The following is a 14,858-nucleotide window of genomic DNA, read 5'->3' as shown; positions in this document are numbered from 1 at the left end:
TTTCAACAAAACTATTCAACTTTGGTCCAAAAAAGTCGCATTTTATGCAAATAGATGATTAAAATTATTTTTATTACACAATAATCAAATGAGAAAAAAAAGTAATCGAATGAGAAAAAAACAGTGAATCATTACCATTTTATCCTAATTAATATATTTTCTATATCCAAACTTTAAAATATGTATAATATTAAACACTAAAAATAATTAGACAAATTTCAAATACCATTCTTATGGTTTTGCATATTTTTTTTATTTTAGTATCATATAGTTTAAAGTGTATCAATTTAGTACCATATAGTTTTATTTTTTTCTTTTCGTCAACTCCTTCGACGTCTGTTAATGTTTCGTTAAATTATATACAAAAATTTTCAGATATCCCGTCGAGATTTATCGAATATTCACTTTACTACCTTTTAGTTTTAATTTTGTCGCTAATTTAATAAAAAAAATTAGTGGAAGGATAATAAAAAAAGAAAAATGAAACAACGAGATGCTAAATCGATACACGTTAAACCCCATGGTACCAAAGTGAGAAAGTGTAAAACTAAATAAGTGATATTTGAAGTTTTTTCAAAATAATTTTACTATTTTAAAAAAATATTTTATTATATTTAAAAGCGGTAATTTATTTACCGTATAAACCTAATTTTGTAAATAAAATTTTTAAAACATTATTTTTATAATTCTAGTATTTTTTTAAGTATATTAATTTAAAAAATTTGCAAGGAGACGCACGCAATCGCAATATATAACCATTACACTCAACAAGCATTCCCGGTTCGGGTTTTCGCCTCTGCTGCGGGAAAAATTCTAGAATGCAACGGGTATATTAGTGACGTGGCGTAACAAACCAATCAAATTAATTCTTTTAAGAATATATGTTCCATCATGATTGTAAAAAAGTATTTTTATTGTACTTTTGTTTGAAAAGAAGAAATATGATTGACTTGTTATTGATGACGTGGTGTAAGTATGACAGTGTAGAATTCCTCCCGCTGCGGAAGCTTTTATGGGCTCCGTGTACGCTCTTCACTCACAAAACAAGCGGTTGCACTTGTTGCGTCTCCCCCATAATTTTTTTTTATAACTAATTCTATTGATTTTTATAATCGTAAAAATAATTTTTTTTTTAAAAATAATTATAAAAATAGATTTTTAAATGCGATGAATGATTCACCGCATTCATAACTTCTGTTTAGTAGTAAAAAAATAATATAAATGGTAAACCATTTACCGCTTTTACCATCACAGAATTATAAAAAAAAGTAAGAAAAAAAAAAAAAGCAGAAACGATAAATCATTCATCGCTCTTATAAAACTATATTTATGAATAAAAATTTAACATATTTATTTTTAAAATAAAATTTTAGAGGAAGAATATTGCACTAAAAACCCCTCTCCCCCATCTCCTCTCTCTCTCTCTCTCTCTCTCTCTCCCCCTCTTCTTAAACCCTAGATCGCAGGATGAGGAATTTCTCATCAATCTCCTTTTCCTCTTTTTCCAAATTAAATGTTTGAAGCCATAATCGCGCATTATCGCCCTCTTTTCTAGGTTTGATTCGCCCAATCTCGCCTCTATAATTTTTTTTTTTTTCAACAATGTTCCCTCGATGGGGGAGAGCCGTTTCCGATCTCTCCTCCACCCTCGCATGGCACAAGAGATCAGCGATTCCCGCAGAAGCTCTTTTCTTCGATCGCAGCTTCGCCAAAGCCGCCGCTGCGGCGCCGGCTCCTTCGAATTCTCCGCCGCCGCCGCCGCCGCCGCCGCCGCCGAAGCGCGTCCATGATAAGCCGGAGGTGTAAGAATTCGTTAGAATCGCAAATTTGGTTAGAATTATTTCGCAATTAGATTAGGTTTCAGTTTTTTCTCTCTTAATGAATATTTTGTAGTGATTGCTTATCTAGCATTGTGCTGCTCATAGCTCGTAGTTTTGTATTTGAGACTGATTTCTGAGAGGTAAAGTAATTAGGGTTTTAGAAATTAGGGCGGTAATAGGAAAGAAAAGCAAGTGGCAGATTTCTATTAGTCATTGAGAACAACATATAAAGAAGTAGGTTTTGATCAGTTGATATGGCCGAGGCAAATGAATTAAGCCGTAACTTTCGAAGATCAAGCTAAGGAGGAATTCGGCAAGAATGAGTCGCAAAGAGGCAATGCTAAAATGAAACTTTTCGAAAGGGATAAAACTGCTTTTCTCTAACTGTGTCATAGAATAAAATGATACGAGGGTGTGACATTTTCATTTTCACGCATTTTGAGTTTTTGACCGACATAGGTTTTGACTTTCATAAAAAGAACCTTATTAAACAATTTGTTTTTTGTTCTGATGAATACATGGGAGAGTTTAGGCTTATGATGAGGATTTGTTTAGGCTTATGATGAGGATTTGTAATTTCTCCAAACATTACTTTGTATTAAACAGTTTTTTGCATATCTCTTTCGGAACTTTGAATCTGTAGTGCTAAATTTGTCCTGTAGAAAATACTGGGGTCATACTTGTTTACGCATTTCAGTATGCTTATTTCGACATTTTATGATTAGAGTCCTTGAATTTATCCATTCTTATGAAAACATACCAGATAAGGTTTCCATTTTGGCTCGTCTCTTTTACAGGTCAAACTGAATGCTTTGTTTTGGTCCAAACCCTGTTCTTTGGCTTTGGTTCGTGATTCTCCCTTGCGAGTTGAAGAGCCGCGGTTTGAGGGCATTCGGCGTATTATTTTTAAGCTACTGTTATTCTACAGTAAGCAGAGCAAATCGATCAGAGGGGCAAATGTTGTCTATCGCCGTGTCATTTCTCAGGTCGACAAGCCTGCTATTTATGATGGTCTGCCTTCTTACTAGTCACCAAATGATATCCTATTTTCGTTTCCCTTTTCGTTTTTGCTTAGTTAATGTCCAATCTATTAAGTCTGCTTTCAATCAAAATCTTGTCTTATTGCTTATTTGGTTAGTAAAGAGCGTTGGCCTTTTGATTTTAAAACAATAAATTTTATCAGGAAGAGGTTTACTGTGGTCATAAACTAAGCAGCTATTCAGATCTTGATTTCTGCTTCCACATATGCAAGGTTACAATAAAATGAAGATACAAAGAAGATGGTCTATATTTGTATTACATTTTGTGAACTTGGTCAAGTAATTTTGTCCAGGTAATATTTGGGAGTATACTAACATCTGCCATGTTTGATTCCGTGCAGTATTTCAGTTGGAGAAAACGTTTAAAACTACATTTTCATTGCTTGTTCTTCATATGTGGCTTGTTTTACGTCGCTTGAAGGAAGACGGAAAGGAAGGGGTCCAGTTCGGCCAATATCTGTATGAAATTTATAATCACGATCTTGAGCTGAGAGTTTCAAAGGCTGGGGTTAGTTGTTGCTTCCTATTTCCTTTATCTTCATTTAAAAAAAACGTTTTCATAGATAAGATGATATGAGTCTTATTTTTGGCATTGCATGATCATCGTTCTAGCTGTATTGTATCTTTGTTACTTATAGAACTTTCAAATCATCCATCAGCTTAACTTAGTATTCTAGATCCATAAATTGTAAATGCTTTAAGTTGTGTGATGAGTTCTGTTTGGTTGCTACTACTTTTTTTTTATTCTTTGCATAGTTTTGTTTCTCCATGAAATTCTATGGTTATTCTTGATGTGCCTCATAAGCAGATTGTCTATCGGTTGATATAATTGATACTTTAAACAGGAAGTTTTTTGTTCAACGTGTAAGACTTGTAAAAGAGAAATAAGTAAGTGATGCAGCTAAAATTGTGTTTTTGACTGTTGAGGATTTCATCATCAGTGCCTTGAGTTTGAGGAATTTGTACTGATGTTTAGCTTATTACTTCTGGCATTCAAAGTTTTGGTAATTTCCTTGTCTTGTAGATATGTTACTTGCTCATGCTTACTACTGTGTGGTTTCAGGTTAACTTGCTTTTGATTAAGTGGATGAAAGAACTAGAAAAAATATTCTATGGGAACATTGTGGCATATGATGCTGCTATGAAACCAGAGGCAAGACACGATGATCTTGCAAATGCAATATGGAGGTAAATCATTTACCACAGATATTTGACTCTTTGGGATTATTGTTTCTATATTTCATTCAAAGACATTTGACTATTTGGAATTGTTGCTCCTATATTTGGTTCTTATTGTAAGCTATATGCTTGACGCGGATAGCTTGTATATGAAACCTTTCACAACGTAATACCAAATAGTACAGAAATGCGTGCTCCAAGTTCTTACTGATCTCTATCCTTAGCATTATGCTTTGCCATATCGATCACAGTACTGCAAACAATATTTAACTCAGTTTTCTCTTGGTTAATCCAATCATTTTTAGGGTGTTACATGCTTGTTTAAGCATTACTATTCTTCCTAGATAACATTATCCAGTGGTAAGTTTCGTCATATATTTAATCTATCTTTTGGAAGAGATGGGTTGGTGGTTAACAGAACATTTGGCTTATTACAAGACAAATTATAAGAAGTATGGTGCCACAAATAAGGGGATCTGCGTACAAGGGCGTGGAAGCACCACAAATAAGGGGATCTGCGTACAAGGGTGTGGAAATGCGCCATGTTCTGGCAATGTCTGTGCTATGGAATATATACTTTTTCTCAGAAAACCATGGAATATATGTTGCTTTTGAATTTATGATGAATAAGAGATAGATAGCACGCTACCCGTTTCGTTTATTTCATTTAGAAATAAATTTAGTTGAAAATGTAAATTAACTAGGATTCGAACTTGGGACCTCGGGTACCAACCACTAAGCCCTTCGCCACTTGCTCTAGAGAAGGTCGGTACCATGGAATATATGTTGCTATTATATTTATGATGAATTTGGTTGTATTTCAGGAATATTTTCTCTGAGGATGGTTCAGAAAATACAAATGCTGCTGCTGCTGCCGCTGTCCAGGCATGCTCCTTATTTGTGTAACTCGATCTCTTTCCATATATAAAATGCTATACTATGGGCTTTCCATCTTTTGGTGTATCCGATCTCGAAGACGTGAATGCCATAAGTTTACGCTTTGCCTTATAAAATTAATGCTATTCCCCTTTGTAGGCTATGGCTAGGTATACTCGCAGAGAATCTACCTGCCTTTCATTGACGGGTAAACTGCTTTTCTTCGGAGGAGGACTAACACTTTTTACTTGTACTGACGATATACTGACTCTGGGCAATATCATAAACAGATAAGGAAGCAGTATTCTCTGGCAACTTCATGTTTACCTCATTGGGAGACCGGACGCCGAACCATGAGAAGCCCGTGAAGTGAGCCTTGAGTGTGCCATGGAAAAGGGAAGCAAACATATGACCGGACAGGGCGAAGAAAGTGTATGGAAATTTCTTTATTTTTGAAAAAAATCGAGAAGAAATAAATTTACTTCATCAAACAAACACACCAAATTCATTGGAATTGAGCATTTAGTAGAGATTAATTGTACGAGTTGCAGTTGTTTCCATTCTAATCAGGAATTAGGGGTTGGTGTGAAGGGTGAGATTGCACTGGAGAGGGCTCATTGTTGCACAAGACCCTCCGGTCTCGAATCTTATAATGTCTCTTCTTCCTTTGGAATGCTTTTTGACTTGTGCTTTGATCACCGGTGTATGCTTCACTTTGTTGGACAAATGCTTGTAGATTAAAAATCAGTTCGAAGTATATGAAAAGTAAAAAAAAAAAGAATGAAATTGTTTTAGAGTTCCGTTCGTCATGCTCTGTGTAATTATAGTTGTGAGATATTTTCCTAAATTTGCGAACTGTTAAATCAAAAGTTCAAAACTAACACGAGTTTAAATACCTAAGTGCTTTGTAATGAAAAACATGAGTAATAAATAAAGAGGGCAATTGTTTATATACCGCTGAAAAGTTTTTAACTTTCTAATTTATCCTTCTTAAAAGGTTATTATTGAAAATACTTATTTTACGTTCTAATTTATTTCAAATATATTTTTAGAGTTAAATACTATTATAAAATTACTATTTTATCTTTTTAAATATATTCTTTTTCTATTTTCATTTTTTTTTTATTTGCTCTTAAGTTCGGGACATAAAAAGTATTTTAATTTTTGGCCTTTTTAAATGTACCATTCTATTATCATTAATATTTTTTATTTGCCCATAAGTTCAAGGTAAAAGAATTATTTTGATTTTTTTTAAACTCTAGTTGATATTTAACTTATGTTTAACTAAAGTTAACTTAATGATGATAGCTATAGGGGTATTTTGGAATAGCGGATAAATTTGGAAAAAAAAAAATATAAATAAAATATTTTTAAAATATTGAGGGGTATATAGGCAATTATCGCTAAATAGAATATTACATGAATGTTTTCTATTGAAGGGGTAAAAAAAAAAAAAAAAAAAAAGTCGAATGTCTTTATGGGCCTATCTGAATTGGGCCAATGCTTCCACGTTCACGAATCTTAAAGGTCCCGTATTGCGGATAAATCCCCTCCTAAGTTTTGACCTCCCACCGTCGTCGTCGGCGAGCGAGCGAGCGATCCGCGGCGGCGGCGGCGGCGATGGCGGAGGAAGGGTTTCTGGAGGTGGAGAATCTCGAAGCCATCATCACGAGGATCGAGCAAAAGTCGCGAAAGATCGAAAGCTTGCTCAAACAGTGAGTCTCGATCGCAAAACCCTAGCTCCTCGTTCCGATCTCTCATCACTAACCCTAATTTTGATCCGGAACCCTACCAGATCCAAACCGGTGGAGGCCCTGAAAACGGCTCTCGAGGGATCCCCTCTTAAGACCCGGGACGAGAGGTGCAAGGTTCGTTCGATACGAATCCCATTTGTGCCTTTTTTTTCTTTTAATCAATTTTGGGGGTATGATTTCTTGTGCGTTGTATGCGAAAATGGCGATTAATTCTTGTTCTTGATGTAGTCGGCGAATTGGATAGTGGTGCATCGAGCGATGATGGCGATAAAGGATGTAGATGCAATGTTCTCTTCGTTGGATCCCGAGTACTATGACATCCTCATGAAGTGAGATACTCTTTTCCTTTTTGCTTCCTATTTTCTTGTTATTTATTTGATTTTTGGGCTATTTAGAACTGCATTGTCGATTGTTTTGCTGGTTGGAAGTGCAATTTCTACTTTAACTTCTTTTCTTTTTTTTTCGCAACTGGTGATATTGATTCGGTAAATTAGAATATGATCCGGAAGGAGAGACTTGTTGGTGTCTTTTGTTTGATAATTTCGGTGTAATTTAGGGAATTAGGTTCAAATCAGATTCAACTGCTGCATCTTTTGGCTTATTGTTGCAGCAATTTTGTCTTAATGACATTGGTTGAAAAGATAGGATTAAAAATAGATCTATAGAATACCTGTGCAATTGTTTATATCTCTGGTTTGACATTAGTGCAACAGATATAGAAGAGGAGTTCATTTTCTGAGAAAAGAGACTTTTTGGTGATTCTTTGTTATCGTCTTTTGGAAATTAAATTTCGTCCTTAGTTCTATTTGTAAGTAGTATTTGCTCCACTCCCAATTTTTCACTTGATACAGTTTGGGACCTGGGTTTGGGCGACCTGTTTATGCACTTCACAAACAAGTCCTAGCGTCTGAGACTTAGGATCTAATCGACACTGTGGAACGTTTGTCAGGCTGAGCACCTAAAGAGTACTGATACTTGAGTTCATCTTACTTTGTTCAGCCCCATGTAACAGATTTTTATCATCTGGATCTTTGGCTGAAGGTTTCATAGTGCAATTGGAATTAATTCCCTTCTTTTTTGAAGAACATTGTTTTTCTTCACTATTATGTGTTATAAATTTGGTACTATCCTTTTTCAACAATTATGCGTCTATGTACTTCTTTTTGTAGGAAAATTGTGATTCATTTTGAGGTTTAATTCTGTCCTCGTTATGTCCAATCTTTGTTACTTTGAAAGGTAGAAGAATTGTTTGTGCAAATAACAACCCAAGGAACATTACAGTTGGTAGTTCTGAGCATGTATTGCTGCAAACCAGCAGAAACTCTATGCCTTTCCGCACAAAAAAATTCCAAATTTTCCCTGTGTGAGAGTTATGATTTTTTAGTACATTACTCACCACGTTAGCGTAGACTTGCTAAGCGGACTGTAGGACTTGTTTTTATTCATTGTCATCTATCAAGAACTGCCATTTTTTCTTTCCTCCTTGTATCTACCTCTGTCTTGTCTTGGTCTAGAGGATCTTACTATTACTCTCCTTTGCGTGATATTTATTTTTAATCAAATTTTTTCACGTCATTTTATCAGCATTGTTCAAGAAAAGTACCCTTTTGGTTTTTCATCGGATGTCTCCGAAGAGACGGAAAAATTTTCTTGTTGGATTAGATATGTATGGAGTGAGCTTCTGATGTGTGTTTTTTCATTCGGAATATGGTCAAGGTACTTGTATAGAGGGTTGGCAACTGGAGATCGACCAACATGCGACCAATGCCTCAGAATTCATGAAAAGCTTACAGAGCGCGCTGGATTGGGATGTATACTTCGCTCCCTCGCGGACACCGTAAACACTGTCTAAAGCTTCGTCGCACCTTCAGGAGCATTTGTGTTATGTAGAAACCAGTTAAGTAAGATTCCTAACTACATCTTTTAATTGAGTTAAAAGGATTAGTTTTACCTTACATGCCCTTAGGATTAGTTACAAACCTATCTATTTCTCTTGCATGGAGTCAGCATCAGAGCATGCCAGATAATGCGTTAAGTTGGTAATTTCGAAAATAAAACTGCGTTTTTAATGGATCCGATGCTTGTACTCTTGGGAGGGAAATTTCGGTGTTATTATTCTACTCGAAATGATCCAGCGTGCGTGACAATCTCTCTGGCATAGCGAATGTTATGAATGAACATGTATCTGAATGCACCCTCCATTCACTCTTCTTTAATATGATTATTAGTTTTCAAAACTTGAAACTACTTTTGACATAATCTTACACCACCTGATGTAGCATTGATTCTTTGCGAGCATGGAAATTTTCTTAATTTTGGTTGATGTGTTCTGAATAGTTGAGATTCGTGAATATGTATTTGAAAATTTCCATTTCTCTACCAGATATCATGTTGTATATGTGGTTTGACCATGGGATTGGGCTATAGAAAACTTCGTGTTCTCTCGGAAGAAATAAAAAGTAAGAAGATTTGGAGTATTTAAAACTGAAAAAAAAAATCGCCCTAAAAATTTACCCTTTTTGACTACTTATTTTCAATTCTCTGAGTTTGAATAGTACTATGATTGATTGAAAATATCGTCAGAACCTGATATTTCCTGCTCATGCGTTACAAGCCTTTTCAATGATGACTCCGAAGGTTTATTTCAACTCTAATGTAAATATATATTTTGTTACAGTTCGACTAGACTTCTTAATCCGAGTTTGATTTTAAATAAATCTAATCTCTACTCGTTAGCCCAGATTGAAATCAAATCTAGTCAAATGTCTGATGCAAGTTTTATAAACAGTTGTAAAATAGAGGATATAAAACTCATATCTTTTAAGAAGATTACTTTAATACTATTAACTTTATCTTTAAGAATTAATTTAACATTAAAATCGAATATAATTTAGTGAAAGAAAAAACGTTCTCTGCCTTTTAATACTATTCAATCTTTCAATGAAAATTTTGAATCTTTAGTATTTGATTTTTGAAAATTGAATATAATAGTAATGGTAAGTTTAATCACTAAGAGTATTTAAAAAAAAAAAAATCAAACACTCCAACTATGCCAATAAAAATCTCAGACAGTTAATTAGAACAATTTGAAAGTTTGAATGCCAAATATTTAAGTTAGACGACTATTTGTAAATGAGTAAAAGGTCAAATTGTTTTATTATATTTACCTGATTTATATAAGTTTGTAAATTTTGAATTTCGAATTATAAAAGTCTCTGTAGAACATTATTTTCGTCTCTTTTTTTTCAATAAAATCTAAGTATATCTTACTACAAATTTTGATTTTTATCTCTTTAGCAAAGTCCTATCTTTAAATTTGATAAGCATATAAGATTTTAAGAATAAAGAGTAGAATCAGGAAGGGATAAGAGAGCGATAAATTAAGAGAGGGGTTTGATGTCTACAATTTATAAATTGACGAAAATGGAGATAAAAGTAAAAAAAAAAAGTATGAAATATTCTTAGATATCCCTCAGAGATACTAGTCATGAACTTTTAGGAGGAAACAGAAAAAATCCATTAAGGCTTTGAAACTTATAAAAAAAAAAAAATTGGAAACTATTTTGAAATTTCCTAGGAAGTTATAAATCTACATGAAAATTTTAGTGCAAAAGATGAATAGTTAGGGGATTATTTTAGATTCGGCTATAAGTTGAGGGGCATCCTTAAATTTTTGCCTTCGTAGTTTTCAAATTGCGTACCAATGTAACGGGCTAACCTAACCTGTTTATATGTTAAATTACTTGTTTATTATCCCTATTGATTCAATGGACGAATTTTCACATTTACATCCAAAAAAAAAAAAAGTACGTTAGCCAAATTATCCAAACATATCCTTCTAAAAAAAATATATGCCTTTAAAGCTTAGCTTCTAAACGTATCTTTCCTTTACTATATCTTAATCTCTAATTAACAATATCTTTCCCTCTTCGACTTTATCTCGAAATTGCCGCACCCTCTATAAATACCAACTAAGTTTATGGACTTACCCCAACTATAGCTTCACGTTACTCTTTTTTTCTTTTTTTTTTTTCCCCTCTTTTTTTCTTTTGGTTTTCCTGTGTACATACATACCTTACATATATACATATACATACATTGTAATCTGAGACATGGGACGTCGGAAGATCAAGATCGAGCCGATCATCGACAAGCACAATAGATTCATATGCTTCTCGAAGCGGCGAGCGGGCCTTTTCAAGAAGGCGAACCAACTCGCCCGCCGGGGATTCCAGATCGCTGTTTTGGCCTTCACCGAAAGCGGCAATGCCTTTGCGTACGGCAGCCCTAAAGTCGAGGAGGTCGTCGAACGGTTCTTGCACAATTCCGATGCAACAGACGGCGCAGGAAGCAGCAAAGCCACAGAAAGTTTAATCAAAGCGCCTGAAGATTGTAAAGAACAGGAACAGACTGAAAAAGTATCGAGTGAATCGGCGGAGAGTGCTCAACAGAAAGACGTGTCGAGGGAAACGAAGGAGAGAGCGGAAGACGGCGAGGATAGTTGGAATAGTTTGAGTAGTGCATTGACGGAGAGCAAACACTTTTGGTGGAACAGTTCCGTGGAAAATCTCTCGTTGAAAAACCTATTGCAGTTCAAGTCCGCGTTAGAGGCACTACTCACCAGCGTGAGAATAAAAGCAGATTCTTTGTTGGTCGAGCAGGATTTTCTAGCCGGATTTACTTAGGTAGAATGTAATTATCATCATTTTATAGTACTATTTTCTCTTAGTTTTATATACCTAATATAGTTAATTGGTTAGTTGTGAATTTGCTCGTGGTATGCTTAATTTTATTTGCATCTTAGTTTAGTTTTCAATTGTAGAAGTTTGGCTCGTGAGTGTTGACCTTCGCTTTGACTTTTTGATTTATTCTTTGATTTATATATTTTTTTTACCTAGGAAAGATGTATGTTGCTGTCGATCTGTACAGAGTATGGTATACAAACAATGTCCAATTAGAAAGCTATTTTATTTTATTTTTATTTTTTTCATTAAAAGGGGTGCATATATATTATATTTCTGATGGAAAAATCAAGGAGGAAAAAACCGCGTCTGAAGCTCTAGATTCCTGACGCTGCAGATTCCAAAGTCAGATGCAGGTGGTGGTGGTGTTGTGGCTAATCAGGCATCTTGAGGATATTTCCAAATTTGCATGTATTATTATTGTGTCTTCTCATTCACCATTTTCAGACATTGGTCCCCATCTTAACACCACCACCATCACGATCATGATCAAGCATCTCCCCGATCCACGATCACCGCAATTGATCGATCATCGGTAAAGCTGCAGCTGAGCATGGAGGCGCGTCGGCCGGAGCGGGATCGGAACCCACGGGGCCTGTGGCCGAGCGCCTGCAGCAGCGGCCGGGGCCGGGCGGCGGCTGCGTCGGTCCGAGGCCTTGGCGTTGGAGACGCGCTCGCAGGAAGGGCACATGGTGAGGGTGGTGGGAGGGGTGGCGTGCGCGCAGAACAGCGGCGACAGCAGCTTCAGTGCCCGCAGCTCCTGCACCTCCTTCTGCAGCCTCCTGTTCTCTTCCGTCAACTCCTCGCAGCACCTCCTCAGCACCTCGCAATCCACCTCCGTCTGCTTCAGCTTCGTCCTGAAATACATTCTCAAGCTTCGCTAAGGATTGTGAAAAAATTGCATTCCGTGCGGTGAGAAAATACATATAAAAATATTCTGTTTATTTTCGTACATAATATTGCGTTTCGCATATCACTATGATGAGTCGGTTACGATATATTTCTGCGGTTCCACCGAAAAACATTAGAAGCATATCCCTATGTCCTTAGATTCATACATGCATTTCTAGCAAACCGCATTCAGGTTTAAACTTTGGATGTTAATTATTACCTTGCTCTCCTGTTCTGAAACCACACCTCCACCTGCCTCGGCCGCAGATTAAGCTGCTTCGCCAGCGCCACCTTCCGCTTCTGCGGGAAAGAAAGAAAAAAAAAAGAAAAAAAAAGACACGAAATTTTAATCACTTTTCCCAAATTAGCTAGCTGTGGAATTAATTGTTAAGACATGAAAAATCTTACGGGCTCGAGGGTGCTGTGCTCTTTAAAGTTCTCCTCGAGGATCGCTGATTGGTTCATAGAGAGACGGAGCTTCTTGCGGGAGCCGTCCCCGCCCTCCTCCTCGTCGCTCGCCCTCTCCGCCTCGCGTTTCCCGCTCAAGCTCGACAGCGTGCTGTTGGGAGAAGCAGCTCCCCCCTCCTCGTCTTCTTCCTCTTCCTCCTCCTCCTCCTCCTCTTCACTTTCCCTCTCCGCCTCCGGAGCCCGATTCACGTCGATCCCCCTCCGCAGCGGCGTCTCCGACGATCTCCTCCCTATCACACCACCCAAAAAACTCAAACCACATCCACTCAGATCGATCTCGCGGGATCGATCGGAAGCTTTTGAGATCGAAGTGTACCTGAAGTGGAAGAGAGGAGATCGCTCCACCGCGGGAAAGGCGAAGAAGAAGGAGAAGAAACCATTAGATCGAGCCGAAGAGGGGCGTGTTTCGTCGGTGATCTCAAGCCGAGGGTAAGCCCTAGATCCTCCTCCACCACCACCATCGTCTCTTTCCTCTCCCCCTTCTTCTCCTCCGCTACGATTAGGGGTTAGGGTTAGGGTTAGAGTGTGATCGTTGCTTCTTCTTTTGGGATCGAATTAATTTGAAGGAGACGAGATGGGGACGAAATTTTGGAAGTGCGTGCTCTGCGTTCCCCCACACTTCAATCATACTTTGGCACAGAGCGTATGCTTATCCATTAAACGTCCCCAACGCAACTCCCGTTGACCATTGACTTGGAGAAACGCAGTTTCACGCTTTGCGGGGTACGGCTTGGGTAACTCATAATCGCGGTGCATGGCATGAATCAATCCATGCCCATCATTGCCTTTATATATTAACGCCGTTTAATGTTGAATGTATGTATGATGAACACCCGTGACACCCCTCCACCCATCATGCATGCATGCATGCATTCATTTGCATTTGCATGCTCGCCACATCATTGTGTCCTTCACTGTACAAGCAAATGCTTTATGCGTCATGAGCCCCCATCCCTTTATCATTCATTCACATCATCATTACCCATCATCGCATCATCCATTTGCACTTTAATCTGATCGGAACATTTGGTATACTAGTATAACGCCAAGTAACGCCTAATTAATTACTAATTAATTAATTAATTAATTTATGTTTTGTTGTAAAGAGGACCTTATGAGCTTCTATTATTTTTCAAAAACACCTGTGAAGATGGGAGACTTGTAATTTTTACAAGTAACCCATATAATAATATGTAATATATATATATATATACATCATGAAATATAATGTATATATTGTATTTTTTATTTGTAAAAGACAAAAGTCTTTGTAATTATTTTTTTTAGCAATACTATCTATACATTTACACTACATGTCTAAAACTTACATTTTAGACCTCACGTAGCCTATATTTACTTGTCATTATCAAATTTTTTTTCTAAAGAGACTTTACAAACTTTTGAATTTAATATAACATAAAACTCCAGTACGGATGCACAAGAAAACATTAGGAATAACGTGGTGGACTTAATTAGCTCCGTTAATGGTAATGTCTCGCGGAGAGAGAGAGAGAGAGAGAGAGAGAGAGCTCACGCAAACCGAGGGCTCCTGCAGCGGCACGTGGGAACACCGCGGCGGAGAAAACGTGGCCCGCCCACTACCGGATAAAATTTGAGGAGGGAGCTTGATCTACTGTCAGTCTAATAATTTATTGAATACTTTTTAATACTTAAATTTTTTTTAAAAAATTTAATAAAAAAATTATAATTTATAAATAAATGTATATAAAAATGATTCCTCGCGATAAATTAGAATACCGTGATAAAATTGTCCTTTTACTTTCACTATTTTCTAAAAAAAATAGAATATTTTGAATATATTCCTGAGTTGGCATCTTTAATTAATAAAATTATTTTGTTTTAAATTCATATATGTCTCATCATAATTAATAAAAAATCATTGAATCCCTTTGTTCCCAAAATGCCCTTAGCAGTAATTGCACTGTGCCAATTATTGCTACGTGAAAAGGTTAAGAGGAGGCCTAAGTCCATCATAGCTGCTTAATTAATAATAAATAAGAAAATGATCAAAAACTTAGAGTGAGTGACGTGGATTGTGTATGGTACCTGGTTGGATCAGTTGGATGA

General features: G+C 36.5%; 4 protein-coding genes across 7 annotated transcripts; 3 read left to right on the top strand and 1 right to left on the bottom strand.

Moving 5' to 3' along the window:
* On the top strand, positions 1,380 to 5,711 carry LOC109714026 (ubiquinol-cytochrome-c reductase complex assembly factor 1). 3 transcript variants are annotated; one of them, XM_020238419.1, is made up of 7 exons: positions 1,383 to 1,800; positions 2,618 to 2,831; positions 3,202 to 3,368; positions 3,924 to 4,048; positions 4,864 to 4,924; positions 5,075 to 5,123; positions 5,206 to 5,711. In XM_020238419.1, exons 1-7 carry the CDS (start codon positions 1,603 to 1,605, stop codon positions 5,286 to 5,288), a joined length of 897 nt encoding a protein of 298 aa, XP_020094008.1. In that variant the 5' UTR covers positions 1,383 to 1,602; the 3' UTR covers positions 5,289 to 5,711. The 3 variants fall into 3 exon arrangements, with proteins under 3 accessions (XP_020094007.1, XP_020094009.1, XP_020094008.1); XM_020238418.1 differs by lacking the exons at positions 4,864 to 4,924; positions 5,075 to 5,123; positions 5,206 to 5,711 and adding an exon at positions 4,478 to 4,700 and having other exon boundaries at positions 1,380 to 1,800; XM_020238420.1 differs by lacking the exons at positions 4,864 to 4,924; positions 5,075 to 5,123; positions 5,206 to 5,711 and adding an exon at positions 4,345 to 4,576 and having other exon boundaries at positions 1,381 to 1,800.
* Positions 6,411 to 8,744, top strand: LOC109714030 (actin-related protein 2/3 complex subunit 5A). Of its 2 annotated transcripts, none has more exons than XM_020238425.1 (4): positions 6,411 to 6,630; positions 6,711 to 6,783; positions 6,898 to 6,998; positions 7,521 to 7,866. In XM_020238425.1, exons 1-4 carry the CDS (start codon positions 6,536 to 6,538, stop codon positions 7,585 to 7,587), a joined length of 336 nt encoding a protein of 111 aa, XP_020094014.1. In that variant the 5' UTR covers positions 6,411 to 6,535; the 3' UTR covers positions 7,588 to 7,866. The 2 variants fall into 2 exon arrangements, with proteins under 2 accessions (XP_020094014.1, XP_020094013.1); XM_020238424.1 differs by lacking the exon at positions 7,521 to 7,866 and adding an exon at positions 8,386 to 8,744 and having other exon boundaries at positions 6,420 to 6,630.
* On the top strand, positions 9,047 to 11,665 carry LOC109714029 (agamous-like MADS-box protein AGL29). Its single transcript, XM_020238423.1, has one exon. The coding sequence runs from the start codon at positions 10,782 to 10,784 to the stop codon at positions 11,352 to 11,354; it is 573 nt and encodes a 190-aa protein (XP_020094012.1). The 5' UTR covers positions 9,047 to 10,781; the 3' UTR covers positions 11,355 to 11,665.
* On the bottom strand, positions 11,624 to 13,480 carry LOC109714027 (homeobox-leucine zipper protein HOX1-like). The gene is made up of 4 exons (XM_020238421.1): positions 13,087 to 13,480; positions 12,711 to 13,000; positions 12,523 to 12,602; positions 11,624 to 12,268 (listed from the first exon to the last, which is right to left on the bottom strand). The coding sequence occupies exons 1-4, from the start codon at positions 13,229 to 13,231 to the stop codon at positions 11,941 to 11,943; spliced, it is 843 nt and encodes a 280-aa protein (XP_020094010.1). The 5' UTR covers positions 13,232 to 13,480; the 3' UTR covers positions 11,624 to 11,940.

The sequence above is a fragment of the Ananas comosus genome, linkage group 8 (assembly GCF_001540865.1).
Source record: "Ananas comosus cultivar F153 linkage group 8, ASM154086v1, whole genome shotgun sequence".
Lineage (NCBI taxonomy): Eukaryota > Viridiplantae > Streptophyta > Magnoliopsida > Poales > Bromeliaceae > Ananas > Ananas comosus.
Note: the sequence above shows the minus strand (reverse complement) of the source record. Positions and strands in the feature narration are given on the sequence as shown.

Bases quoted from the DNA above. Each gene is read 5' to 3' on its own strand.
- LOC109714030 (XM_020238424.1), top strand. From the start codon at position 6,536: ATGGCGGAGGAAGGGTTTCTGGAGGTGGAGAATCTCGAAGCCATCATC. The intron at 6,631-6,710 runs GTGAGTCTCGAT...GAACCCTACCAG, and splicing joins ATCGAAAGCTTGCTCAAACA to ATCCAAACCGGTGGAGGCCC. The intron at 6,784-6,897 runs GTTCGTTCGATA...TTCTTGATGTAG, and splicing joins CCCGGGACGAGAGGTGCAAG to TCGGCGAATTGGATAGTGGT.
- LOC109714026 (XM_020238418.1), top strand. From the start codon at position 1,603: ATGTTCCCTCGATGGGGGAGAGCCGTTTCCGATCTCTCCTCCACCCTC. The intron at 2,832-3,201 runs GTCTGCCTTCTT...GATTCCGTGCAG, and splicing joins CAAGCCTGCTATTTATGATG to TATTTCAGTTGGAGAAAACG. The intron at 3,369-3,923 runs GTTAGTTGTTGC...GTGTGGTTTCAG, and splicing joins TGAGAGTTTCAAAGGCTGGG to GTTAACTTGCTTTTGATTAA.
- LOC109714027 (XM_020238421.1), bottom strand. From the start codon at position 13,231: ATGGTGGTGGTGGAGGAGGATCTAGGGCTTACCCTCGGCTTGAGATCA. The intron at 13,001-13,086 runs GTACACTTCGAT...GTGGTGTGATAG, and splicing joins TCTCCTCTCTTCCACTTCAG to GGAGGAGATCGTCGGAGACG. The intron at 12,269-12,522 runs GTAATAATTAAC...AATGTATTTCAG, and splicing joins TTTCAGAACAGGAGAGCAAG to GACGAAGCTGAAGCAGACGG.
- LOC109714029 (XM_020238423.1), top strand. From the start codon at position 10,782: ATGGGACGTCGGAAGATCAAGATCGAGCCGATCATCGACAAGCACAAT.